The sequence below is a fragment of the Lampris incognitus genome, chromosome 3 (assembly GCF_029633865.1).
Source record: "Lampris incognitus isolate fLamInc1 chromosome 3, fLamInc1.hap2, whole genome shotgun sequence".
Classification (NCBI taxonomy): domain Eukaryota; kingdom Metazoa; phylum Chordata; class Actinopteri; order Lampriformes; family Lampridae; genus Lampris; species Lampris incognitus.
The window spans coordinates 104,541,881-104,568,904 of record NC_079213.1 but is presented as its reverse complement, the minus strand read 5'-3'; the positions used below and the strand labels follow the sequence as shown (position 1 = coordinate 104,568,904).

General features: G+C 47.6%; 1 protein-coding gene across 1 annotated transcript in view; it reads right to left on the bottom strand.

Annotated features, from left to right (window-relative positions):
- The window catches only part of LOC130109944 (LIM/homeobox protein Lhx8), a 23,116-nt gene extending 1,571 nt beyond the window's left edge, over positions 1-21,545 (bottom strand). The window contains exons 1-8 of the mRNA XM_056276909.1: positions 21,462-21,545; positions 19,880-20,029; positions 19,423-19,575; positions 18,523-18,644; positions 17,653-17,873; positions 12,731-12,834; positions 4,527-4,622; positions 946-1,135 (exon numbers count right to left, since the gene is read on the bottom strand). Coding sequence (XP_056132884.1) covers positions 946-1,135; positions 4,527-4,622; positions 12,731-12,834; positions 17,653-17,873; positions 18,523-18,644; positions 19,423-19,575; positions 19,880-20,029; positions 21,462-21,545 — 1,120 coding nt within the window. The remainder of the gene's footprint in view (positions 1-945; positions 1,136-4,526; positions 4,623-12,730; positions 12,835-17,652; positions 17,874-18,522; positions 18,645-19,422; positions 19,576-19,879; positions 20,030-21,461) is intronic.
- Positions 21,546-27,024: the final 5,479 nt, after the last annotated feature.

Below are 27,024 nucleotides of genomic sequence, written 5' to 3'. Positions count from 1 at the left end.
GTGTGTGGCACCCTGGACGTTTTGGGGACTAGAACTAACTTTAAACGTTCTTATTTGTTTCTGATTTACGCTTGAATTCACTTAATTTAATGGTAGTTTTCACCAGTAGATGGCAGTGTAGGCCTTGTAATATGATGACTGACTGACGAGATTGTTTTGACATGTCGAAGAGGAAGTCAGTCATGAAGCTAGTAGAAGAAGAAGTCAGTCGCGAAGAAGCTAGAAGAAAAAGAAGTCAGTCGCGAGGAAGCTAAAAGAAGAAGTCAGTCGCGAAGAAGCCAGAAGAAGAAGAAGTCAGTCGCGAAGAAGCTAAAAGAAGAAGTAGTCAGTCGCGAAAAAGCTAGAAGAAGAAGTCAGTCACGAAGAAGCTAAAAGAAGAAGTCAGTCGCGAAGAAGCTAAAAGAAGAAGTCAGTCGCGAAGAAGCTAGAAGAAGAAGAAGTCAGTCGCGAAGAAGCTAATGGCGGCGGCGCTGTTGTGTTCTCTTAAGTTCGCGGTTTGGGTAAAGTCCGTCTTCAGAAGTGAGGCCACTTGTCGTCGTGTAACTTGCGCAGAGCGTTTCGCCGTTGCTGGTCGTTTAAAGCTGCGTCATTTCCCTTCTGTCAGTTGCTGCGGACGTGGCGTTATGTTACGTGTGATCGCGATGGGCAGGCAGCGCCCCGCTTTGACCATCCTGCACTGGGGCCCGGCACCGACTAGTGACGCTGCTGCCCAAATCTAAACCATTTATATCTTTGTGCCTAATGCTGTATCCGAAAAATCATAATGTTTGATATTTTTTAAGCTCTGTTAATGTTAAAAGGTGCATCTTAAGACGTGTCCCGTTACTCACTTATTAATCAGTGTTCACAGCTGCTCGTTATAAAGCATGACTGGGGCGTGCGTTTGATCAAACCGTTATTCAAAATGTTCAGTTCGGTCGTTTTGTGATCCAGCAGTTGTCTTACCGTCTATGAACGAGTGTAGTGTGGAGACCATGGAGCCGTCCTGCCCGCCGTACGCTGTGTACTGCAGCTCCTCGGGGGTCGGGGTGGGCTGGGGGAGTCCGCCGGGCTGCATGGGGCCCATGGAGGTGCTGGAGGTGTGACTGGGACTCACGTGTTTCTTGTGACGTGCCCTGCAGTTCTGAAACCAAACCTGGATAACAGGGGAAAGGCAGGCTTAGCTGTGTGGCCCTGAATCACAGTTCAAGCCGAGAGGACTTTGCAGTCGTAACACAGGCTTCAGGTGAAACCCAGCTGCTTGGGAGGTGGAGTGAGATTACTGCTGTTAGAAGTAGTAGTAGTGGTAATAGTTGTGGTAGTAGTAGTAGTGGTAATAGTTGTGGTAGTAGTAGTAGTAGTGGTAATAGTTGTGGTGGTAGTAGTAATAGTAGTAGTAGTAGTGATAATAGTTGTGGTAGTAGTAGTGGTGGTAATAGTTGTGGTAGTAGTAGTAGTAGTGGTAATAGTTGTGGTGGTAGTAGTAGTAGTAGTGGTAATAGTTGTGGTAGTAGTAGTAGTGGTAATAGTTGTGGTGGTAGCAGTAGTGGTAGTGATGAGATAAGTAATAGACACAGTAACAATTTATTCTTTCTAAACAAAAATTACCTTCATTCAAATGCTAATTTTGAAAACATAAAAATACCTTCGTTTGACAAATATGCACAGTTGTGCAAGTAAAAGAACGTGTAGAATTGGTTGTGAGTGGGTTTCAGTGTCTTGTGAGCAATGACATTTGCTCAGCCAATGAAACACTGAAGGGGGTCTCAGATGAAAGTTAAAAAGACGAAAAGAAAAAAAAATCCCTAAACTTGGGAGTCCTTCTGATTGAACAGTATGTTTACAGACTGGCCGACTTTAAGTGCACACTAAATGATCAGTGTCTTTCTGCTTTGTCATGCAGTTCAGAAAGGCGGTAAGGGAGAAAGAAAGGGAACGAGTCAATTAGAGTTCACCTTTGACCCCGTGTTGTCACAAGTACATGTCAGGCGTCTTGGCAGACTGACCAGCCAGCACCAGTGGTTCTCAATCAAGTCCTCATGTGGTTCGCTACATTCATCTGCTGTTCCAGGTGTAAAGCCCCCCGGTAGGAGGCTGGAATAACTGGAACAACAGGTAAATGTAATTAACCGCAGAAGAGAAGGCAGAGGAGAAAGCCATCATTACCTGAGGACTTGATTGAGAACCACTGGACTAGACAATAGATAAAATGGATGTGCGTTTGTCTTCAAAACAGAAATGTCTTACATTTCGTGCAAATGGAGCAGGACTATGTATACTGCCCCCCCCCCTTTTTTTTCTAATAGCCTGCCAGACTGTTGCTAATCCATCCATCCATTACCCGAACCGCTTATCCTGCTCTCAGGGTCGCGGGGATGCTGGAGCCTATCCCAGCAGTCACTGGGCTGCAGGCGGGAGACATCACACAGGGCCCACACACACTCTCACACCTAGGGACAACTAATATGGCCGATTCACCTGACCTACACGTCTTGGACTGTGGGAGGAAACCGGAGCACCCAGAGGACACGGGGAGAACATGCAAACTCCACACAGAGGACGACCTGCGACGACCCCCCCATGCTTGGACTATCCTGGGGACCGAACCCACGACCTTCTTGCTGTGAGGTGACCGCGCTGACTGTTGCTAATTAATAATATAAATGATAAACTAACAGGTATTTGTTGATAATAATCCTAAACACTCAACATGTGAAATGCATGGTGTATTTGTCTTTCCAGATGCGTAATTGGTTAGCACAGTAAATCACTGGCAGCAAATAGTAGCAGTGGTTTGTTTTTGTTTTTGGTTTTTTTTTGTGGCATTTTTATTTGCTAGCTTAAGTGCTCTTCGCCGACGGGAGATTTAAAAGCCCACCCACTGTGCGAGCCGCAGTAAATGCCATTCACACGCTCACACGGTGTTTATGTCTCGCTATCCAGCTAGCTCACGATGCAAAGTTGAACCAGTTTAATGTCTCCTGTCCCCCCCCCCCTTTTTTTTTCTCCACAATTGTAGCCAGCCAATTACCCCACCCTTCCGAGCCATCCCAGTCACTGCTCCACCCCCTCTGCCGATCCGGGGAGGGCTGCAGACTACCACAATGCCTCCTCCCATACATGTGGAGTCGCCAGCCGCTTCTTTTCACCTGACAGGGGAAGTTTCACCAGGGGGACGTAGCGCGTGGGAGGATCACACTATTCCTCCCAGTTCACCCCCCCCCCAAGAACAGGCGCCCCGACCGACCAGAGGAGGCGCTAGTGCAGCGATCAGGACACATACCCACATCCGGCTTCCCACCTGCAGACACGGGCAGTTGTGTCTGTAGGGACGCCCGACCAAGCCGGAGGTAACACGGGGATTCGAACCACCGATCCTCGTGTTGGTAGGCAACGGAATAGACCACTACGGTACCTGGACGCCCCAATGTCTCCTATTTTTCCATGGCTGCTGTTTGGTGAGCTTGACCAGAAATACTTGACTTGGCCAGCTTCCTTCATTTCTCTCCTGTAATTCGGGCTATGTCCATGCAGACGTGAGTGAGTCACACAGATATTTGAAAGTTAGTTTGTGTAGATGGATGCACAGTAACTTCATTAAAAAGAAAGGGGGGGGCAAGCCTTGGTGAATACACATGTATACAGAGGAGGGGTACACTGGCTGGCCCACCTCCCCTGTGTGTTTTTGTAATGTGGCCCCACAAAGCTGAATAGCCCGGATGTACAGGACCAGGTCCACTGCCCCGGCTCTGTGTCCCACCCCAGCACCACCCATCGGCACATGCAGCGATAACACATGCAGCTAGCCCTCACCCTAACCAGGGTATATATATTACCCCCCCCGACACGCACGCATAGACACTCTCTCATATAACTTATGAATAGGTCTATAGCAGTAGTATCGTCGCTGGTGGTAGTTTTCGGGTATCAATGGAGCTAGCTCTAGGATGCAGGACTCCACGCTTCAGGTGTTGCCAGCCTAACTCAATAAAATGTTGATGAGAAAAGTTTCCCACAGTGACGCGTCGGCACGTCACCCTGACGAGCTGCTGGTGGCTCAGTGAAAGATGCTGACCGGGGAACTCATGCTGCAGATTCCTTATGCTAGCACAGTACATTATGTTGGGTTGATCTTACATAGAGAGCTCTACGATAAATAGGAAGATATATCTAACATAAATAAATAGATCGATCAAGTTATCAATTTTGGATAGCTAGATCTGAGAAAGATAAGATAGAAATATCTGAGATAAGACTAGATACATATACCAAGAACTATCTTAAAATATAAAACCCATCACCAGCCATTTTCCATCATGCCTGGCATCATATATTAACAGAATGGAGGTCCATATTAATACTATTAAGAGATAGTTGGGAATATTTTTTGCAAAAGTTTGATGAAGTGCATTGGTACCTTGCTATTTATCTAGAGCTAACAGATGTTCCAGTGGACTGGGTCTCTCTCTCTCTCTCTCTCTCTCTCTCTCTCTCTCTCTCTCTCTCTCTCTCTCTCTCTCTCTCTCTCTGTCTCTCTCTCCTCTCACCTGTATGACTCTCCTGCTGAGGCCCGTCTGCTCTGCCAGTTTCTGCAGCGTCTGGGCATCTGGGTTGTTGTCCTGGGCAAACTGGGCCTGCATCACCTGGACACACACACACACACACACACACACACACATGGCTCAGACGAATGAAGGCAGAAACCCAGAAGAGTGCTCGACACCACTCACATGATTGATATGAACGAAGGAAGAACCGCTGGGGAATTTGGACACCGTGTGTTGCGGTTTGGCTGGCATCACATCTGTTATGTGAAGACTGTCAGAATGGCCGAAACCAACGTGTGTCTGGAGTGACAATACTGAGACTTCTCTAGCAACGTGAGTTAGTCCACGGGCCAGACGATATTTTGGTACACTCAAGGTGGCAAAACTTACTTATAATTTTTGAAAGGATCCATGTCTGTAGATGATATTTTGGTATGATAACCATTCCTGAGTGGCAGCTGTATCACAGTTATCAGCTCATGAAGTTAACCACCCGCTAAACTAAATTGCATTTTAGACGCTGGTGCATATCCTGGTTTAGCCTCATGGTCAGGACATTTTTCAATGTTCTATAATATTGTCTTTGGTATCATTTTAAAGGGGACCTTCTTAGCTTTCATTCAAGCCCTGTTGTGGATATTTCTCACAAATATAGAGGTCACTTGAGCTCTTCAACCCGTCAATAATGCACATCTTTCTGCAATGTTCGCCTAAACTATATACTTTCTTTTAGCCCTGTGGCATCTAGGAATATCAGGGACACAAAACACAAAAACTGGAATATTCACAGGACTGTAAAGATTAAGGAAATGTATAATATACCCATACTATTTCATTGTGTGAGGTGATTGTGAGCCTTAAATGAGAACTAGACCAAAGCCAGTTAGGTCACAAACTGGTCTCTATACATTTGTTTAAATACACAATCAAAATACATGATAAAAAGGAATACCATAGTGAGGTAATGAACTATTTTAATATTTTAAACAACATTGACATTTACATATACTTAGTCAATGATACATGTAATCCCATATCATTAGTGGGTATATGTAATGGTAATGGGTAGGGTAATGGGTATATGTGAATATGGTTACATTATTGTTATCAAGCTCTGGGTAACCAAGTCCAGAATCAACATCCTGTGCATCAATAGACTACTACCACAGTAATACCATCAGAATCATCACACTGTCATTCATCAAACTGCTCGTTTCTCTCATCATCTGACTCCCCAAGTTCAAAGTCCAGTTCTGGACCATCCTGCTGTTTTTGGTTACTGCAGGTCTGTAACCTGCACATGTCTGTGCATGGAAGTCCATTTGACAGGCACATGCAGCTTGGCATTTTGCATGAATGCACACACTTGCATGTTAGCATTTCCAAGACCACATCTGGTGCAGGTGGGGAGCGCATCCAGTAAATGGCCAGCTTGCCTTCATCGTCTGTCCATCCATACTCAGTAGGGCTTGGCACCACAGGGTTAGCCTGCAGACAGCACTTCCATATTGCTGCCTGATAGTTGGCTCGTTGAACATGCATAAAGAGACAGTCTCTACATGGTGGCAGCTGGCTGGACTCAACCTCTCCCCTTTTGGTGCAGAAGAGCTGGTAACACAGTTTGTTCACCTCAGCAGTGCTGCTATTAGCAACATACATCCGACAGGTGAACTGCTCAATTTTCTGGAACAGCTCATCACTCACATTCCATGTCTGTCCCAGTTGACTAAAAGTCTCTTGGCAGGAAGTGTGCTTTCTCACTATCTTCAGGGCATTCAGCTTCCCTCGACCAGCGAATGCACTGACAGTGTCGCAGCCTGTGAAGGCATGTAAGCCAATTAGGCTGTCACAGATGCTGTCTCCAAGTGAACTTGCCAGTTTGGTGATGTCGACAAACCGTGTGCGGTTCTGAGTCCCACACTTCTGGTAGATGGGACAGGTGATGTCCTTCTGGAAGCCAAGACAAAGCACCATGACATCAGTGTCCTCAGCTGTGATGATAACTGACTTTGAGCCCGCATTTGCTGCATGCAATGCATGCAGGAGCAGACGGGTGTCAGCTTCTTCATGTGTGGAGTGCAGTTCTGCTGCTTCCTCACACCCATCTTCTGTCAACTTGTAGCAGGTTTCCTCACAGGTCATGTACAACACCTTGCCATGCAGCATAGCTCTGTATCGTGGGAGTTTCCACTCTTCCACCAGAAACTTGATGAGACTGGTCTTGTTGGAGGGACTGCACAGAAATGTTCTCCACTGCTGGACGTGGTGTCCCCCTGCAAGATTCTTGTACTGGAGAGTGATGTCTCCACCCCGGTTCAGTCGTTCAGCATCTTTGATCGAAGTCTGGTGATAGACATCAAAAACAACATCAATCCTCCCACTCTGTGCTCCCTCATGGAGGACCTGGGTCAAGGCTGACTCTGCCACCTGTGCAAAGGTTTTGTTGTTGCCATTCATTTTTTGGACCAGGCTCATCCCATCAATGATGGAAGTAGATGGGATTGGGATGTCTTCTGCAGGAGATACATTCTTTTCAAGCTCTCTGGCAAGTGCAGCCTTGTTTGTTTTTCGTAAGGACCCATCAGCATTTGCCAGTGCCCATGGTAGTGGGCCCAATGGGTAGGCAAGGACATCCTTCAGATTCACCTTCCTGCTTTCAGCCACCAGGATCATGTGACTGAAAAGGTTTCTATCTGCCTTCAGAACCACATCCTGTGCTTTCTTTCCATGAGCTTGTTTTGTGCTGACATTGGAGAATGTTTTCAGACATTGCTTGGTCATCTTGTCGTGGAATTTCACAGGTGATGGGTCTGCATCTAACCTTGTTTGCTGGAATGATTGGTAGGCCTCTTCTCCTTTCTCAAGAGCTCTCAAGAGATCTATGGTCACATCAGTTGGAGCCATGTTGCCAGTGGAGAGGCTAACCAAATCAATCTCATCAGGGGACATAGGATTGAGCCAGTTATTCTCCATAAGGTCCATGAGAGACTGGACATCTGCTTCATCTCCCTTGATCCTTGGACTCTGTAGATCTGGATGAGACCATTTGCACCTGCCTTGACCTGTCAGGTCTCTCAGCTGTCTGAGGTACATGCTTCTATACTCAGCTGTGAGATAATATTTGGTCACAGCTCCTGGCTTCAAGCTGAATCCCTTTGTCCCTCCAGCTGTTTGGGTGTCTTTGTTCACCGTTTCTTCTATAGCTTGGTCAACAGGGATTCGGCCAAAGGGATTGGTGGAGCCCAGTTGGACTGAGAAGCCTCCTTCCATGAATTCTGTGTACACATCTGGGTGTGTGATGAGCAGCTCAGACATCTGGGCGTAGTAGTAGGGGAGGTAGCGTGCATAATTCATCCTGTCATAAGCAAAGCACCATGGGATCATTGCTCGAATGCTAGCCAAGTGTAGCATCCAGTCTCCCTCTCTGGATGCTCGGATGAGCCCCAACAAGATTTCAACCATGTCCAAATAGGACATCCAGAAGTTCGAGAGGCTGCCGTTTCCACCTCTAAGGAACTCATGGTAGACTTCAAATAGATCCATGATGCGTGTACAAGAGCTGTTCTCGAGGACCTCCTTCAAAGCATGTTGTGAGACTTCTTTCCCAAGGCTGTCAATGGTCTTCAGTGTCTCATTCAGGTGAACCATGTCATTCCTGTGAGTTTCTTCCAACCAGGACAGGAAACCATTCAAGGTCAGTCACATGAGAGCCTCATACAGGAGCTTGTGTAGTCACACTGCCCTGTTGTACTTGCGGCCATCCATAACACCAGCAATGGAGCCTTCTGCAATCATGCCAGACTCAATGCAGAGGTCTTTGAGTCCAGCATCTTGGAAACGCTTTCCTATTATTGCCAGCAGTGTGCAGATGGTGTGGAATACCCCAAGCCTAACGATGATATCATGGAACTTGTCATGGTGTTTCCATGTGATCTCGACAGCCTTCGCATACAGGGCTTGGTCAAAGACACAGACAATCTTCCTCAGGCCTAAGCACTGCATGATGCTCAGTGACTGGTTAAGCACCTCGTTGACAGTAGACATTTGTGTCGCTGGAGCATTGATGGTAGGCAGATAGCCTATATTGTCGGGGATGACCGTCATCTCTCCTCGAGTCAGGATGTTGAAGCCTGTCCAGCTGCTGACTGACTGTTCTTCTTGTTGTGACATGTGTGCTAGGACCCAAAGAAGGTTTTTCTCTCTGGCAAGCTTAGTATTGGCTGCAGGAGCGGCATCTGACTTTTTGCTTTGTGGTGGCCCTACCCGTTGTCCAGCATTGTAAGTTGGTAACATTGGTGGGGGTCCATCAATGCTTCTCTTCTTTGTTTTGGGAACAGTGGGCATGGGTTGGACAGGAAGTGGGTTGACTGGCTTTGCTTGCACAGCAATCCCATTGACTCTGTGAGATGTTCCCTCACCACTGACAGTTTCTTCAAGACGGTCGATATTGTCCCAGGCTAAAGTTGTGAATATGCCAGGATGGATGTTAGCTGGAAGGGCAATGCCACTCCCTGATGATGAGACTTTCTGGAGACACAGGGCAGTGTTGATCTCTTCCATCTGTGAATAGGACACACTGTGACCAAGTCGGTTGAGGATGTTTATCAACTCTACATTTCCTGTCAACGATTTGACACTGAATGGCAGAACAATGTGCTTGGAAGGCTTGGTATTTCCACATGTCACTGCATATACTATGTCATGGCCAAATGACTGCAGAAGGCACTGCACTCTCTGGGATGCATGATCAGGATCATTTGAGCCTGTGAGTAGAGAGTACAGGAAGATAATGAGCGACTCTGGAATGGTAAGACATTCTGCTTCTGGTTTGACTTCAGGCAGCCAGGTTTGAGGAACATCTTGACTTTTAATGTCTGCTCTCAATTTGATGGCTGCTTTGGCTATAACATCTTGTGCACTGACACTTTTCAGGGTCTGCAGCTCCCTTTTGAGAGACTGATTTTCTTTGGCAAGTTCCCTCATGGACAAGTTATCGGGATAGAGGAGGAATTTTCCTTTCTCATCAGGGAATATCTGCAAGGCTCCAGCAAACTCACTCTCCAGGTTTCGCCTTATGTGCTTCTTGGTTGATTCCTTGACTTGGGCAATGCCTTGGGAGTTCATTGAAGCTACCAGTCTAGAAGAGAGATCAGTCATTGTCATCACTTGAGGATTGCCAAAAAGCTCCATCCTGATGAAGACGAACAGCTCATTGTATGCCTTATTCACAGCAGCTTCATACTGGGCTGCAGCATTATCATCTTCATTGCTGGCAACCTCTCCTTTGGAAACCTCTTCTTTGGTGTAAAGTCTATAGCATGACCTGTGGTAGTGCCCTTCAGCTGCTACAAGGTCTCTACTCACAATGGCAAGGATTCTGCTGTCCCTTTTCTTTGTGGCTGCACTCCTGATCTTTGCATCAGCTCGCAGTTCTCGACACTGCACCAGTACTTCTCTCGTATTCTGTCTCTTGGAATATTTGCTGTTTTTCTGACAAAATATGCACTCTGCATCATAAGTCCTAGATGTACTTGGAGCATGTCGAGCTACTCTCTTAGATTGTTTCTCTTCAGCAGAGACACAACTTTTCTTTTCTTTTGCAAGGAGGCCATCAAGAATTTGCTTCATAGTGAAGATACTGCGACACTTTCTGTGGTAGTAGATTGCTGGAATCTGTCCCTCAGGAATGTCTTTTGCCAGTTTCAAAACTGGTGCATGATTTCGTATCTGAGCTGCCCTGAGCAGAGTTCTCCATGAGTCGACACTTTGTAGTGAAACCAGCTTATCAATATCATCAGAAAAGTGGATAATGCACTCCCCCCGTGGGCGCTTTGGTATTGGGTAAAAACTTGCTTGTTCACCAGTGGCCATATTCAGTCAGTTTTCACCTGCCACATACAAACAAATACATGTAACTTAGGTGTATGAACACTACTAAAACAAAGTTTACTTTGCTTCACCAGCGTCATATTACCATTATTTATCTTACATAGCCACAAATAGATACATTACCTAGTTGCTATGCAACAGCTGTATTTTGTCCACATGAGGCCGCTAAAATCAACACAAGATGAAAGTTCCTCGTAGCCACTTTAACTAATCATATTAACATATACATTAAAAGAACATGCTAACATTATGGGAAATTAGCTTACAATCTTCTCCAGAGTGAGACAAGAAGATAGATACCAGTTTCCTCTATATGTGTTTAGTAGAAAGCTATCTGGCTGCACGTTAGCCTAGCTTAGCACAATGAATGGAAGTACACAGTACTGGTTATCCTTGGTTGTTGGCCAACTAAGAACTGTCCCAGAGTTTAAGCCAGGCTAATCAGTACCAGGGGTGTTGAAATGCTATATTTGTAAAAATCTGGGCAAATACACAATCGTGAGAGGCACAGAAACAGGTTTCCTGAAAGAAAATGGAAATAGCTGCTCATTTGGAAAGGTTATCATGTATTATTTTACTTCTGTTAGTGTACCAAATAAAATGGCACCAGTGAAGTTGTGTCACCTTGGGTGATATCGATATCTGGTCTGACCCATGGACTAACTGGCTTTGGTCTAGTTAGTTTCTTAGTAATAATGCCCTTCTAATTTAAGGTTCACAATCACCTCACACAATGAAATAGTATGGGTATATTATACATTTCCTGAGTCTTTACAGTCCTGTGAGTATTCCAGTTTTTGTGTTTTGTGTCCCTGATATTCCTAGATGCCACAGGGCTAAAAGAAAGCATATAGTTTAGGCGAACATTGCAGAAAGATGTGTGTTATTGACGGGTTGAAGAGCTCAAGTGACCCCTATATTTGTGAGAAATATCCACAACAGGGCTTGAATGAAAGCTAAGAAGGTCCCCTTTAAAATGATACCAAAGACAATATTATAGAACATTGAAAAATGTCCTGACCATGAGGCTAAACCAGGATATGCACCAGCGTCTAAAATGCAATTTACTTTAGGGGGTGGTTAACTTCATGAGCTGATAACTGTGATACAGCTGCCACTCAGGAATGGTTGTCATACCAAAATATCATCTACAGACATGGATCCTTTCAAAAATTATAAGTAAGTTTTGCCACCTTGAGTGTACCGAAATAGGAAATTTTGGGCTCTGGCCCATGGACTAAGTTGCTTAAACAGTCTCGTAGCTCTCAGATATATAACGGACACTGTGGTGTTTCATGTGGTGCATGAAAAAGGTGGCGGTGCTATTCAAAAGCGTCTCACACCAAAACAAAACACCCCGCCCCCTCGCGCGCGCGCCCTCCGCGTTCTTGGCTATTGTTTCGGTCGGTTCGGTTGGAATATTGATTTCTATACATATTTTTACAGTACACACGCGGAATATTGATTTAGTTATTTTTCGTTAACATTAGCAACGTATTCGGCTTAGTAAGGAGCCATTGCTTCAATCTGCCGAGTGACTTAAATCCATGTAACGTAAATATTAGCTTCCTAGCTATCCTGCTAACGCCAGCCACCCTCACGTGCACTAACGCGTGGCCGGACCGACTTCCGGAAAGAACAGACAACACATGCCATCACTCCACTATCTAGTTACGTAGCAAATAGTTGTTGTTTTGTTTGTATTTGCTGCTATATTGATGTTCTAAATCTCATTCGTTAGCATCTGTAAGTTTCATAGTGTAACGTGCACGGATAAATAGACTCCGGACCCTTTAGTCGACTGGTTAGCGATGTCGCCCGTGGTGCGGGAGATCCGGGTTCGCGTCCCAGCTGCGGCGGTTCTCGGACTGCCCCCCCCCCCCGAATTCGCTACATTGGTGTCAGAAGTGGGATGGTGAGACCGTCGGAAGCGCGTGCGCCCAGAGGCGTGAGGGAGCTCACCATCCCACTTCTGACACCAATGTAGCGAATTCGGGGGGGGGGGGGGGCAGCCCGGGAACCACCGCAGCCGGGACGCGAACCCGGATCTCCCGCACCACGGGCGACAACGTTAAGGGCCCGACCCGTTAGCCAAGGGCTAGCGAGTCTCCGTGGTCGTGACAATATTGTAGCGAATTGGGGGGACAACGCAACCACAGGAACTGCCGCGGCCGGGAAGCGAACCCGTATCGCCCGCACCGCAGGAGACATCGCTAACCGCTCGACTAAAGGATTAGACCCGCGAGCCAGCGGCCAGCGTGTCCAGTTATCCATGCACGTGACAATATTTAATGTGACTGCGTTAAAGCAGCGACCTGCAGCTGGTCCGCGGTGAAACTGGTCCGGGCTCTCTTGGAGGGTTTGGGCTGGTTGATCTCCTGCTCGGTGGGCAGCGCTCCCTCCACGTTTACACTGCTCCCTGAAACCAAGGTAAGGTACTTTTATGACAATGCATCCTTACGGGTCTATATTTTTCTTTCTTAAACATACTTATTTTTTTATGAAGACGTCTAAAAACAAAAGACAGCCACCTATATATATGTGTGTGTGTGTATGTGTGTATATATATGTATATATGTATATATACATGTGTGTATATATACATCTATATAGAGAGAGAGAGAGAGAGAGAGAGAGAGAGAGAGAGAGGCAGACGGACCCTTTGTGGAAAAAGCAAAGCCCCTGTGCAAAACCTATTCAAACACTGATACTATGCATTAATATGAGGGGTGTTATAGTTTCTACATTATCAACGAAATGTCAGAATCTACCAGAGCCCCATCTGTCTTCTTATCTGGCACTCTCTTCCTAACACGTCTTTGAAATGTTTACTATAGTGACTTTTTGTACGTCCTTAAATTGTTAAATAGAAGATAAAGAAAATACTGCACCGTGCACAGAAGCCACTGCAGGTAGCTACACAACAAAAACACATGACACAAGAAATCCCTTGCACCTTGCTGACCTCACGTGCTGCAAAACATTATTTGGTCATTTAATTGCTGACTCTCAGTTCGCTGTCAGATGTGTGTTAACTCCTGGTTACGATCCAGTCACGTTTAACCCCTGAATTATGTGACACACGATTCCACTCTAGCCTGCGCAGCTAACGAATTAATGCCATTTTGCATTATTTTGTGTATTTCCGTGGGCTGATTTTGGATTAGCTTCAATCCACCTTGATTATCGCTGATTAAAATAGTGCAAATTTGGGCACGAGAAAAAAAAGCTGCAAAGGGGCATCATGTGCTACTAGCTAACACTACACTACACACACACACACACATATATATATATATATATACACTACCGTTCAAAAGTTTGGGATCACCCAAACAATTTTGTGTTTTCCATGAAAAGTCACACTTATTCACCACCATATGTTGTGAAATGAATAGAAAATAGAGTCAAGACATTGACAAGGTTAGAAATAATGATTTGTATTTGAAATAAGATTTTTTTTACATCAAACTTTGCTTTCGTCAAAGAATCCTCCATTTGCAGCAATTACAGCATTGCAGACCTTTGGCATTCTAGCTGTTAATTTGTTGAGGTAATCTGGAGAAATTGCACCCCACGCTTCCAGAAGCAGCTCCCACAAGTTGGATTGGTTGGATGGGCACTTCTTTGAGCAGATTGAGTTTCTGGAGCATCACATTTGTGGGGTCAATTAAACGCTCAAAATGGCCAGAAAAAGAGAACTTTCATCTGAAACTCGACAGTCTATTCTTGTTCTTAGAAATGAAGGCTATTCCATGCGAGAAATTGCTAAGAAGTTGAAGATTTCCTACACCGGTGTGTACTACTCCCTTCAGAGGACAGCACAAACAGGCTCTAACCAGAGTAGAAAAAGAAGTGGGAGGCCGCGTTGCACAACTGAGCAAGAAGATAAGTACATTAGAGTCTCTAGTTTGAGAAACAGACGCCTCACAGGTCCCCAACTGGCATCTTCATTAAATAGTACCTGTTAGAGCCTGTTTGTGCTGTCCTCTGAAGGGAGTAGTACACACCGGTGTAGGAAATCTTCAATTTCTTAGCAATTTCTCGCATGGAATAGCCTTCATTTCTAAGAACAAGAATAGACTGTCGAGTTTCAGATGAAAGTTCTCTTTTTCTGGCCATTTTGAGCGTTTAATTGACCCCACAAATGTGATGCTCCAGAAACTCAATCTGCTCAAAGAAGTGCCCATCCAACCAATCCAACTTGTGGGAGCTGCTTCTGGTAGCGTGGGGTGCAATTTCTCCAGATTACCTCAACAAATTAACAGCTAGAATGCCAAAGGTCTGCAATGCTGTAATTGCTGCAAATGGAGGATTCTTTGACGAAAGCAAAGTTTGATGTAAAAAAATCTTATTTCAAATACAAATCATTATTTCTAACCTTGTCAATGTCTTGACTCTATTTTCTATTCATTTCACAACATATGGTGGTGAATAAGTGTGACTTTTCATGGAAAACACGAAATTGTTTGGGTGATCCCAAACTTTTGAACGGTAGTGTATATATATATATATATATATATATATATATATATATATATATATATATATATATATATATATATATAATCCAGTGAGTCAAGTAAATTCTTAATGAGACAGTACAAGCCTGTTTCATATGGCATGAAACAGGCTTGTACTGTCTCATAGAATTTACTTGACTCACTGGATTATTTTGCTCATTTGTTGAGCACTTTCCCTACCGTTGGGTGTTTCTTTTAATAAAGTTATATATATATATATGTGTGTGTGGGAATAGAAGGATGTACAGTACCAGTCATAACTTTGGACTCGTCTGGTTGAATGGTTTTCAAAATCTTGAAATTATTGCATATTTCTGATTTTCCTTCCAAGACCATTTTCAATTTCAAAAATATACATAGTGAAATGCCCCCACCCTACAAGTTGTTTCATTTCCTGGAACTGAGTAAAAATAAAGACAAACCCTATGATGACTAGGTGTCTCCGCGGTGCTTCCAGTGGGGAAAAAGCATAAGGGCCAGTAGTCCCCTTATTCACCTTTATTTAAGGTTATTTTCTACCTTTTAGACAGTGGCAGTAGAGATGTAGACAGGAAACGATGGAGGGAGAGGGAGGGGTGTGACATGCAACAAAGGTCACTGGCAGGAATCGAACCAGTGACGTTTTGCCTAGGCCTGTATCGGCGAATCATTATGAGGTTCTGAATTTATACAGTGACTAAAAGATAGTGGGAGATATTGCTGATGTTCACAGTAAAGGTTTCTTTAATCAAGGGCACAGCCATTTCAGTTAGTACAGTAAGCAGCGTTAGTCTATGAACACCGGCTTGAGCTTTAGTACGATGCAGTGACGTCATCTGGCCGGGATGCCCTTTCCTCCTTACCGTAAATTATAACAAGTGAAGTGTACTTAAAAAAAATTAGGAAATTAAGTTATGTGAAATAATCATTTCACATAACTTGACACAATTAAGTTCATTTACTTGCTCTTCCCAGTGTAATCGGTTTCCTAATTTTTTCTTTTATTATTATTATTTTTTGTTTTGTATTTTTTTGAGTAAACTGAACTTCCGATACCTTCTCCTCTCCTCTCTACGTTTAGTGCGTCACACAAGCTAAGCACCTCTGCGTCACCATGCTGTGTGTTGCCCTCCAGTTGTCCTGGCTGTTTGTTATTGTAAGGTTGACGTAACGTTATTTATGCCCCTTCTCCACTACACGGTACCAGCTCGGTTCGGCTCGGCTCGACTGGCTTCTGTGTCGTTTTCCATTACCGTAACAGTACCCCCCGCAGTGCAGCTGGTTTTTCGGCTCTCCATTTTTTTCCCCCCAGTGTCAAAATGTACTTTTAAGATTACTCCGCTTCGGTATTTAAAAATGGACCCTGAGATCAGGACACGTGGTTTGGATGATGGATGGATGGATGGGTGATAGTCCATGGCATTGATTGACGTTTCTCTGACCAATCAGAGGTCTGCATTGATTTTGGTACCCGCTCCAGTTTTTATTTTTTTTTGTTTTTTTGGAACCTCGACAAAGGTGGCACCAGAAAAGTGGCAGCAGTTACCAAAGTGCCGGTTCTATCCAGTAATGGAAAACGACAAAAGGGCGAGCCCAGTTGAGCCGGTACCGTGTAGTGGAAAAGGGGCGTTAGACTAGCCGCCGACAGAGAACAGCAGGTGGGCGAGAGTGGGGCAAACAGGTGGGTGTCACGTGCCCCCCCTCCCCCGCTGCTCCCTGGGTAATGCAGTTTATTCAGGGCCTTCATGTGTCCCAGGGAACCGGACACGGAGAGGGCAGTAAAGTGTACCGGTGTTCCGTCGATGTTCTGCCTATCCAGAGGTGCGCCTCGGCAGTTTAGGAGAGGTCAGGCTAGCCAGCCGTGCCGGTCCGCGCCAGGGTGGCGTTTTCCGACAGGCGGCATAAATCGTCGGAACACCGGCAGGTCGTGAGAGGCGGAGGGAAAAGCGGCGGCGCACCACTGAGTGAGATGGCGCAGTGCTGGTGCCGGGTACCGGCGAGGACCGGCCCACTTCCATCACTGTGTGTGTCCGCACTCTGGACTGGTTCCGTCAGTGCGTAAACTGAGTGCAGCAGTTTAACCCGAGCTAAAACATATATATATATATATGTATTTATATGTTTATATAGTTTGTTCTTAGCTCTGTTTCCTATTTTATCTTTTATTTCTATTTGTTTCTATTGTCTTGTTATCTTGTTAGTTTTTATTTATTTTCCTTTACCGGAGCGCGAGTGTCTGTAATAGGACCCAATTCCCCCTCGGGGATGGATAAAGTGTTCTGGTTCTGAAAAGTAACGATTTTATTATTTTATTCATACGCACGAGACGGGGCGGCGCGGTGGCGCGGTGCCTACTAGCGCGGTCGCCTCACAAGCAAGAAGGTCCCGGGTTCGAGCCCCGGGGTAGTCCAGAGACATGGAGGTCAGGGGAATCGGCTGTACTACATTGTCCCTAGGTGTGTGTGTGTGTGTGTCGGCGTCGGCCCTGTGATGTGACGGCCTGGCAACCTGTCCAGGGTGTCTCCCCGCCTGCCGCGCAATGACTGCTGGGATAGGCTCCAGCGACCCCGAGAGCCGGATACGCGGGTCGCGTGATGGATGGATGGATGGATGGACGTGTGACAGGCGGCGGTAGATGAAAAAGTCACGAGAACAAGGCCGGAAGCGCAGACAAGAGGCGGAGGGCGGTGAGAGGGTGTGTGCGCGCGCCCCGTCCGCGGGCCGGCGTGTCTCACCTTTCTCCATGGCGCGTTTGAGGTTTTCCAGCATGCAGTCGTAGTGCACGCGGCAGAGCACCTTCTCCTCCACCAGGGCGAACTCCTCCCCGGTGGACAGCTGCCTCTTGCAGGAGAAGCAGGCGAAGCAGGCCAGGTGGTACACGTTGCCCTTGGCCCGCCGCACCCAGTCCGTGGAGTGGATGTTCCGGCCGCAGCAAGCGCACCACGTGCCGTATCTTCTGCAAAGGGGACCACAATCCGGTTTTACCAACAACACAACATTTTAAAAAAAAATGCGTGTGTGTGCGCGCGCGCGCAAAAACGAGCTGAGCTGACAGAAGACAGTTACAAATTTTAACAATGGCCACTGAAACTATAACAAATTAACAACAGCAGTAGGCTAGTGATAATGATAGTGATGATGATGATGATGACGATGATGTAACTAAACGAATTTCGGATCTTATCGTCCCATCTGATCCGTTCGAGTCTTTGTATCTCCGTCGTTTTATTGAGGGTTTTATTGGTTTTATATGGAGTTTGTAGTGGCTTCCCCTCTTGTCATGAATTTTTAAAAAATACGTTTTTCTTTTATATTTTGGTGTTTCAACAATTGTTGTTTTTAATGAATTTATTTTTACTTTTGATTTAAATTTTAATTCGATTTTATTTATTTTAAGGATTTTTTTTCTTTAAAAAATGTGATTTACAAATTATGCATTATTATTATTATTATTATTATATTTTTTCGATCTTATAAATGTAAATAAATGCAGGCCTGTGCTGTATTGTGCGTGATGACTGTTTCAAAAAGTTTCCGTTTCCAGCTCATCGACTGTCTGTGTGGATGGACGGATGGACGGATGGATGGATGCGGGCCTGGCCTACCTGAAGTAATCCAGCTTGCAGAAAACCTCTTGTTCTTTGATGTAACAACTCGTGTGGCTGCCAAGTGAAGCCTGGCACACGCTGCAGGACAGACAACGCACATGCCAGCACAGGTCGTTCACCTGAACCACAGAAGAAGAAGGAGAAGAAGAAGAAATATACGACAATTAGCGAAAGTTAATCGAGGTGGTTGTGCCTGAGCTCATCCGTAAATGCAGACAGCCTGCTCGTTAAATCCCACATGTCCAAACGCGGCAGAGCTCCACCCGCGTCAGCTTGGTCTCTGTCAGAGACAGAGACGCCAACACCATCAGCTTTAGGGAGGTTCAAGCATTTTTACAGAAATCCCCCCCCCACCCACCCGCATGAAACCCACCGCACCCCCCCCCCATCCCTGCCCTTCTCTCAGTCAGCCACGGTATATTAACAATGATGCAAATTACAACATCAATAATTATAACCGCATAATCAGCTGCTGAGCTGGTGGCAGTCGTCATGCAGACAACGACCCACATGTTCCCAGGGGAGCGTTTATTCGTTACGTTTCCGTGCGTTAGTTTAACTCCCACAGTGTAAACAACGTGAAATATGTGGGTCAGTTTTTACAGTCGGGTCGTTAAAAAATAACACCCAGGATCCGCTGCAGTGTACACATGGTTGACTAAGTGATGTTGACTAAGCGATGAAGCTTCGTGGCAGCCCTGAGGAAGAGGTGGGCGAACTGCAAGTGTGCAAATAAAAAAAGGTGCTGAGGGTTTAAGTCGGGGCAAGTGCGCCGGTACAAGTGCTGCGTCTGCACCCCCGACGTGAGCCCGAACGCCTCCCGTTACCTACCGGGTTGCGGCGCTGAGGGGAGGCGGCCCTCCCCCGCAGCGCCGCAGGAGCAGCTCCGCCACTTACCTTCAGCAGGTATTTATCCACGATCCCCTCGTTGCAGCGTGCGCACAGCGTTTTGCCGAGCAGCGGCGGGGAGCAGGAGCCCCGAGAGCACGAGTCCTCCTCCAGCACCTCCTCCGGGGCGCCCTGCGCGGAGCGGACCTGCGGGGAGCGGACCTGCGGTCAGACCACCGCGCACGGCGGCGCGGGATACACATTCCTTCACCCCGCGTCACGCGTGGGTGTGGTGAGACATCTAGAAGTAGTTCTACTGAGACTGCGAGAGGGGACAGCACGTCCAAACCCACCCAAGTCCCGAGCATCAATCAGTCAATCAATCAATCAATCAATTTGCATTTGATATGCAGGCTAAACAGCTCACGCGGACCTCTGGTTAATCAGTCAAAGCTCACGCGCACCTCTGAGAAGAGACAAAACACACGTGTTTACCATCATATTGCCCCTACTGCCTTTAACGCACGCGCTCAGACGCTCTCCGTCCCCCTCGCAGCTCCAGGTCCAGGTTCAGCTTCAGCTCCAGGTCCAGGTTCAGCTTCAGCTCCAGGTCCAGGTTCAGCTCCAGGTCCAGCTTCAGCTCCAGGTCAGGGTTGGACGGGGGGGTGACTGGGCTCTGCCAGGCTCACGCGGCCGCCTTTAAAAAGCCCCCCGCTTCATCCCATAAATATCATGCCTTTCTCTTTTCACCATGGCAACCCCGGCGATTACCAAAATGGCATTTAGACGGCATAGGGCATTACATAGGGCGGCACTTGAAGCACGGCCGGATTAACCCACCAGGGGCGTCCACCCCCCCCCACCCCCACCCCCCCCACACCACCACACCCCCCACCCCGTCAGACGGGCTACGCAAACAATACTAAACATTGTTAAATCTAAAACCAATGCAAACACCCAACATGGTGGTCGACGCTATATGGCGGCTACCGAGTGCAACACAATTTTGAATCACAACACAAACAGACATGAGAAGCTCACAGCGTCGCCGACATACTGCGGAGCCTCCTTCCCACCTACAACGGCTTACCAGCCAGCGGCAAATACGTGTTTGTTTCAGAGCAAATAGTTTAGTGAAATATGGGCAAGTTTTAGGAAAACTATCTGTGTAACTATTTTTCAGTGTGGCCATTCTAGCTAGCACATTTGTTTAGCTATACACAATGAAACAACGCATTTGGTCATAAGCTTTGTAGCTTGGGGCCCCCGCGGCAATAGAGACTTTGTAGCTCGGGGCCCCCACGTCAATAGAGACTTTTGAGGCCCTGCATCAGTAGAGACTTTGTAGGTTGGGACCCCCAAATCGATAGAGACTTTGTAGCTTGGGGCCCCCACATCAATAGAGACTTTTGGGGCCCTGCATCAGTAGAGACTGTAGCTTGGGGCCCTGCATCAGTAGAGACTGTTCCTTGGGGCCCCCGCGTCAATAGAGACTAGCTTGGGCCCTGTATCGCGACGCAGGGTTGGAAGAAACGTCCCTTGTAGGGTATGATTGGGGATCCCTACTATACGCGAACACAATACCCCTGATCTTTTGGGGGCCCCTCTTGGTCCGGGGCCCCGGGGCACTCGCCCGGCATGCCCGGTCCGTAATCCAGCCTTGACCCGAAGTGACAGTTATCCAGTGTGCTTTATGTTCCTCACAGATGCGGCAGAGCTGTCGCGCGCCGCGGCCGATCCGCCGAACACGTCAATTTCCCTCGTCACTCAGCGCAGCGCGAGCTCGGCGGGAAAGAAAATTGATTTGTTTAATTACAGCAATTAAATGACTAAAGTTGGTCGCAAAAACGTCCGCCCGGGGGCAACCCAAAAAGGTGAAGAGGTCTCATTAACTACTCGAGGCTTTAATTGCAGAGCGCGGGTAAACTCGACACGTCTTCCAACCCCGTGACGACGAGGAGTCCTCAGGCTGGGCTGAGCGGAGCCGTCCCGCAGCCTGCTGAGCTGGCCTGGCCTGGCCGGGTCTGGCCTGAATGGGTTTGGGTCTGGGTCTGGGTCTGGCCGCGCTCTAGCTGCACTCTGCTTCGTTTTGCCGAGGCTTTACTCACCCCGTCCGCGCGCGGCGAGGCCGGTCCGCGTGGCTCCGCGCCCGCGGCGCAGCGCTCGGCTCTTCCTCCGCTCTTCCAGCGCATGTCTGCAGCCGCTCGAGCGGCAGGGCAAGATAAGAATAAAAAAGCCGCCGCCGCTCAGAAGAGTCAGGCGAGCACGTCCGCTGCTCCTCCTGTCTCCTAACCCGAGACTCCTCGTGTTCGCCTCCCGCTCCTGCGGGGCGGATCGGAGCTCCGTAATGGATGTGTTCCCTGCTCCTCGGCGGCGCCTCCCCTAAAAACACCTTCTGTATGTGTGCGCGAGGTAAGCCGGGCAAACCGGCCGCGCTCCGCCACGCGGGCCACTCCGAGGAGGAGCGCGTGTTCTGGGGTTTCGGCTGTGCGGCGTTAATGTCACGTCTCGTATCGAACCATGGCAAAAGGGGGGGGGGACCCCTGCAGCCCGTGCGCGTGCACCGGGGCTCCTCTCTCGGGCTACTCCGGATAGTTTGGCTTGATGGGCACAGAAAAGGGTCTTCATAAAACATGCACCTTTTCTTTTCTTTTTTTTTTTTAAAAGATTTTGGTTTTCCAAAATATTCCGGGAGCCCCACCACCCCCCCACACACACACACCTTCTGAAACGTGTCCTTGGAGTCAGTTACAGACTGGGGAGCGGATCTTTCCGAGGTTTACACAGGACATCATATCCTTCTGGTCGAATCCGATCATTTCTGCATCCGGAGTGATGAGGGAGTCTCTACCTCCCCCCCACCCGGCCTACACCGAGGGTGTAAGGGGAAATAAATGGGACAAATTAATGATAATAAACGAAACTGAATAATTTAGCCCAATTTAAGCTAGTCGACTTCGGGTGAGGGGGTGGGTGGGGGTGGAGGGTTCAGTGGTTCTGTTGTCCCCAGAGCCATGTTGGGGCCTCGAGTCATTTTTAGGGCCCTCTCCCCTTGAAACACACACACACACACACACACACACACACACACACACACACACACACACACACACACACACACACACACACACACACACACACACACACACACACACACACACACACGCACACACACAGGGCCAGCATTCTTTATTTGTTTTTGTTTTTTTGGGTAAATGGAAGCGGATGAGCGGAACCAGCGAGCCGTGTTGGGCTTTACCGTCAGCCTCCGCGGTTTCTTCATTCCAGTTTGTCTTCTCGGAATAATAAATCACCATCGAACCAAGAACCCTCCGGCTCTCTCCCTGAGGCGTCTTCCTGTTTTTTTCCGACGCGAGGGTCTGAGGACAGGATGTTGTGTCACTGTCAATCCCCCTGGGGCAAATTTGTAATTTGTGCTACACAAATAAAATGGAGTCCCCCCCCCCTCCCCCCAGAACCCAGTCTGTGTAATCCGCTGCTCTCAGTTCTGCAGCACAAAGGTCTCTCGCAGGGGGAGCGACGGTCAGCCGAAGTTCTCCAAAGTCCAGATTAACTTTAACTCAGCATGTCCGCCATGCAGGTTTAACGACCACGCACAGACGGATCGGTGATGGATCGAAGTGTTGCGTGTCGACATGCCCCGTCTCTTCCGTGTGATCATTAGAAGGCTGCAGAACTGGCGGAGGAAAGCTGCGCTGGCCAACCGCACGAAGAGAATTTGTTGCTTATTTTGTGCACAAAATATCCGGTGGATATGAACAAGTTTGGGAATCCCTGTGAAAACGTAACAGTCACGCGGAGGGGGCATCGTGCACCATGCAAAAAGTGCAAGACCACAGTTTGTTGCATCGGTCAGATAATGTTGCAGACACAAAGAAAATGGCGTGTGCAAAATTGGTAGGTTGCTCATAGGAAACGAATGAGATGCGTGGCAACATATTGCGGCAAGGTCTGCACCGAGAAGGCACGAGAGGAGAAGGACGTTCAGGAACTAACAGGGTTTTCTTCGGCACAGCATGCGGAAGAAAAACCTGCCCAGGTTTCACCAGCCCAGGTTTCACCGGCCCACTCTCACAGACTAAACCTCAACATTCAGTTGTAGGTTAATGTTTGCAGTTCCATATGTGCCGGTATACGTAGATTACATGTCGAGGCTTTAAAGTGTGATCTATCACGTGCATGAGATGCATTTCAGCTTATCAGTGGATGAGGACATTGCTGAGGATATCTGCGAAGATCACCTGCTTTAATACTACCACACTGATGTGTGGTGAATTAGGGAGGGACTTCCGGCGTAGCGATCAATGGAGTAGGTCGCAACGGCACAACAGCCGCAGCCTTCTCCGCACACCTCGTCCTCACCTCGTAGTGGCTGCCCTCCGTATGGGTTTGGTTCGGGTGGGTCAGTATGGATCTATAGGAGCCCAGGACTGTTATGTTAGCTACATTACGTGACGTCACGTATCGTGATGTACCGTGATACATCGTGACCCATGTGTCGTGATACATTGTGACCCATGTGTCGTGATACATCGGGACACGTGTGTCGTGATACATCGTGACCCATGTATCGTGATACATCGTGACCCACGTGTCGTGATACATCGTGACCCATGTATCGTGATACATCGTGCCCCATGTATCGTGATACATTGTGCCCCATGTGTCGTGATACATCGTGACCCACGTGTCGTGATACATCGTGACACACGTATCGTGATACATCGCGGCCCATGTATCGTGATACATCATGACCCATGTGTCGTGATACATCGTGACCTATGTACCGTGATACATCGTGACCCACGTATCGTGATACATCGTAACCCATGTGTCGTGATACATCGTGACCCATGTGTCGTGATACATCGTGACCCATCTGTCGTGATACATCGTGACCCATGTGTCGTGATACATCGTAACCCATGTACCGTGATACATCGTGACACATGTGTCGTGATACATCGTGACCCACGTGTCGTGATACATCGTGACCCACGTGTCGTGATACATCGTGACCCATGTATCGTGATACATCGTGACCCATGTGTCGTGATACATCGTGCCCCATGTGTCGTGATACATCGTGACCCATGTGTCGTGATACATCGTGACCTATGTACCGTGATACATCGTGACCCACGTATCGTGATACATCGTGACCCATGTGTCGTGATACATCGTGACCCATGTGTCGTGATACATCGTGACCCATCTGTCGTGATACATCGTGACCCATGTGTCGTGATACATCGTAACCCATGTACCGTGATACATCGTGACACATGTGTCGTGATACATCGTGACCCACGTGTCGTGATACATCGTGACCCACGTGTCGTGATACATCGTGACCCATGTGTCGTGATACATCGTGACCTATGTACCGTGATACATCGTGACCCATGTGTCGTGATACATCGTGCCCCATGTGTCGTGATACATCGTGACCCATCTGTCGTGATACATCGTGACCCATGTGTCGTGATACATCGTGACCCATGTGTCGTGATACATCGTGACCCATGTGTCGTGATACATCGTGACCCATGTATCGTGATACATCGTGACCCATGTGTCGTGATACATCGTGACCCATGTATCGTGATACATCGTGACCCATGTGTCGTGATACATCGTGCCCCATGTATCGTGATACATCGTGACCCATGTATCGTGATACATCGTGACCCATGTGTCGTGATACATCGTGACCCATGTGTCGTGATACATCGTGACCCATGTGTCGTGATACATCGTGACCCATCTGTCGTGATACATCGTGACCCATGTGTCGTGATACATCGTGACCCATGTATCGTGATACATCGTGACCCATGTGTCGTGATACATCGTGACCCATCTGTCGTGATACATCGTGACACATGTATCGTGATACATCGTGACACATGTATCGTGATACATCGTGCCCCATGTGTCGTGATACATCGTGACCCATGTGTCGTGATACATCGTGACCCATGTATCGTGATACATCGTGACCCATGTGTCGTGATACATCGTGACCCATGTGTCGTGATACATCGTGACCCATCTGTCGTGATACAACGTGACCCATGTATCGTGATACATCGTGACCCATGTATCGTGATACATCGTGACCCATGTGTCGTGATACATCGTGACCCATGTGTCGTGATACATCGTGACCCATGTATCGTGATACATCGTGACCCACGTGTCGTGATACATCGTGACCCATGTGTCGTGATACAACGTGACCCATGTATCGTGATACATCGTGCCCCATGTGTCGTGATACATCGTGACCCATGTGTCGTGATACATCGTGACCCATGTATCGTGATACATCGTGACCCATGTGTCGTGATACATCGTGACCCATGTGTCGTGATACATCGTGACCCATGTGTCGTGATACATCGTGACCCATGTATCGTGATACATCGTGACCCATGTGTCGTGATACATCGTGACCCATGTATCGTGATACATCGTGACCCATGTATCGTGATACATCGTGACCCATGTATCGTGATACATCGTGACCCATGTGTCGTGATACATCGTGACCCATGTGTCGTGATACAACGTGACCCATGTATCGTGATACATCGTGACCCACGTGTCGTGATACATCGTGACCCACGTGTCGTGATACAACGTGACCCATGTATCGTGATACATCGTGACCCACGTGTCGTGATACATCGTGACCCATCTGTCGTGATACAACGTGACCCATGTATCGTGATACATCGTGACCCATGTGTCGTGATACATCGTGACCCATGTGTCGTGATACATCGTGACCCATGTGTCGTGATACATCGTGACCCATGTGTCGTGATACATCGTGACCCATGTGTCGTGATACATCGTGACCCATGTGTCGTGATACATCGTGCCCCATGTACCGTGATACATCGTGACCCATGTGTCGTGATACATCGTGACCCATGTGTCGTGATACATCGTGACCCATCTGTCGTGATACATCGTGACCCATGTATCGTGATACATCGTGACCCATGTGTCGTGATACATCGTGACCCATGTATCGTGATACATCGTGACCCATGTGTCGTGATACATCGTGACCCATCTGTCGTGATACATCGTGACACATGTATCGTGATACATCGTGACACATGTGTCGTGATACATCGTGACCCACGTGTCGTGATACATCGTGACCCACATATCGTGATACGTATCGTATCGCGAGGTCCTTGCCAATACCCAACCCTAATGTTAAGTGTAAATCAGGGTTAAAAGTGGATCTCGGCAGATGTCCTCAACAACGACTTCATCCACCAAAACATCGACAGGCATCGTATGCATGTGGCAGAACGATGGTAACCACGGTGCTGTTGTTGCTCATTTGGACCTGCAGAGAAGTATTACATGAACATCTGGTCTGAAAGACTGGGCCAGCTTCACATGTTGCTTGCAAAAAAGCGCAGTGTGTGTGTGTGTGGGTGTGTGGGTGTGTGGGTGTGTTTTCCTTTCTTTTTGTTCCCTCGGTCGGCGTCTTACTCACTCTGTCTCTCTTTCTCGACTCTTTCATCATCTTTTTCTCACACTTACTCACTCTTACTTGTTCTCTTATTGCCCCACCCTGGTGCATACAGGCTGACAGAAAAGCCCATTTTGGAGGTCTCAGGA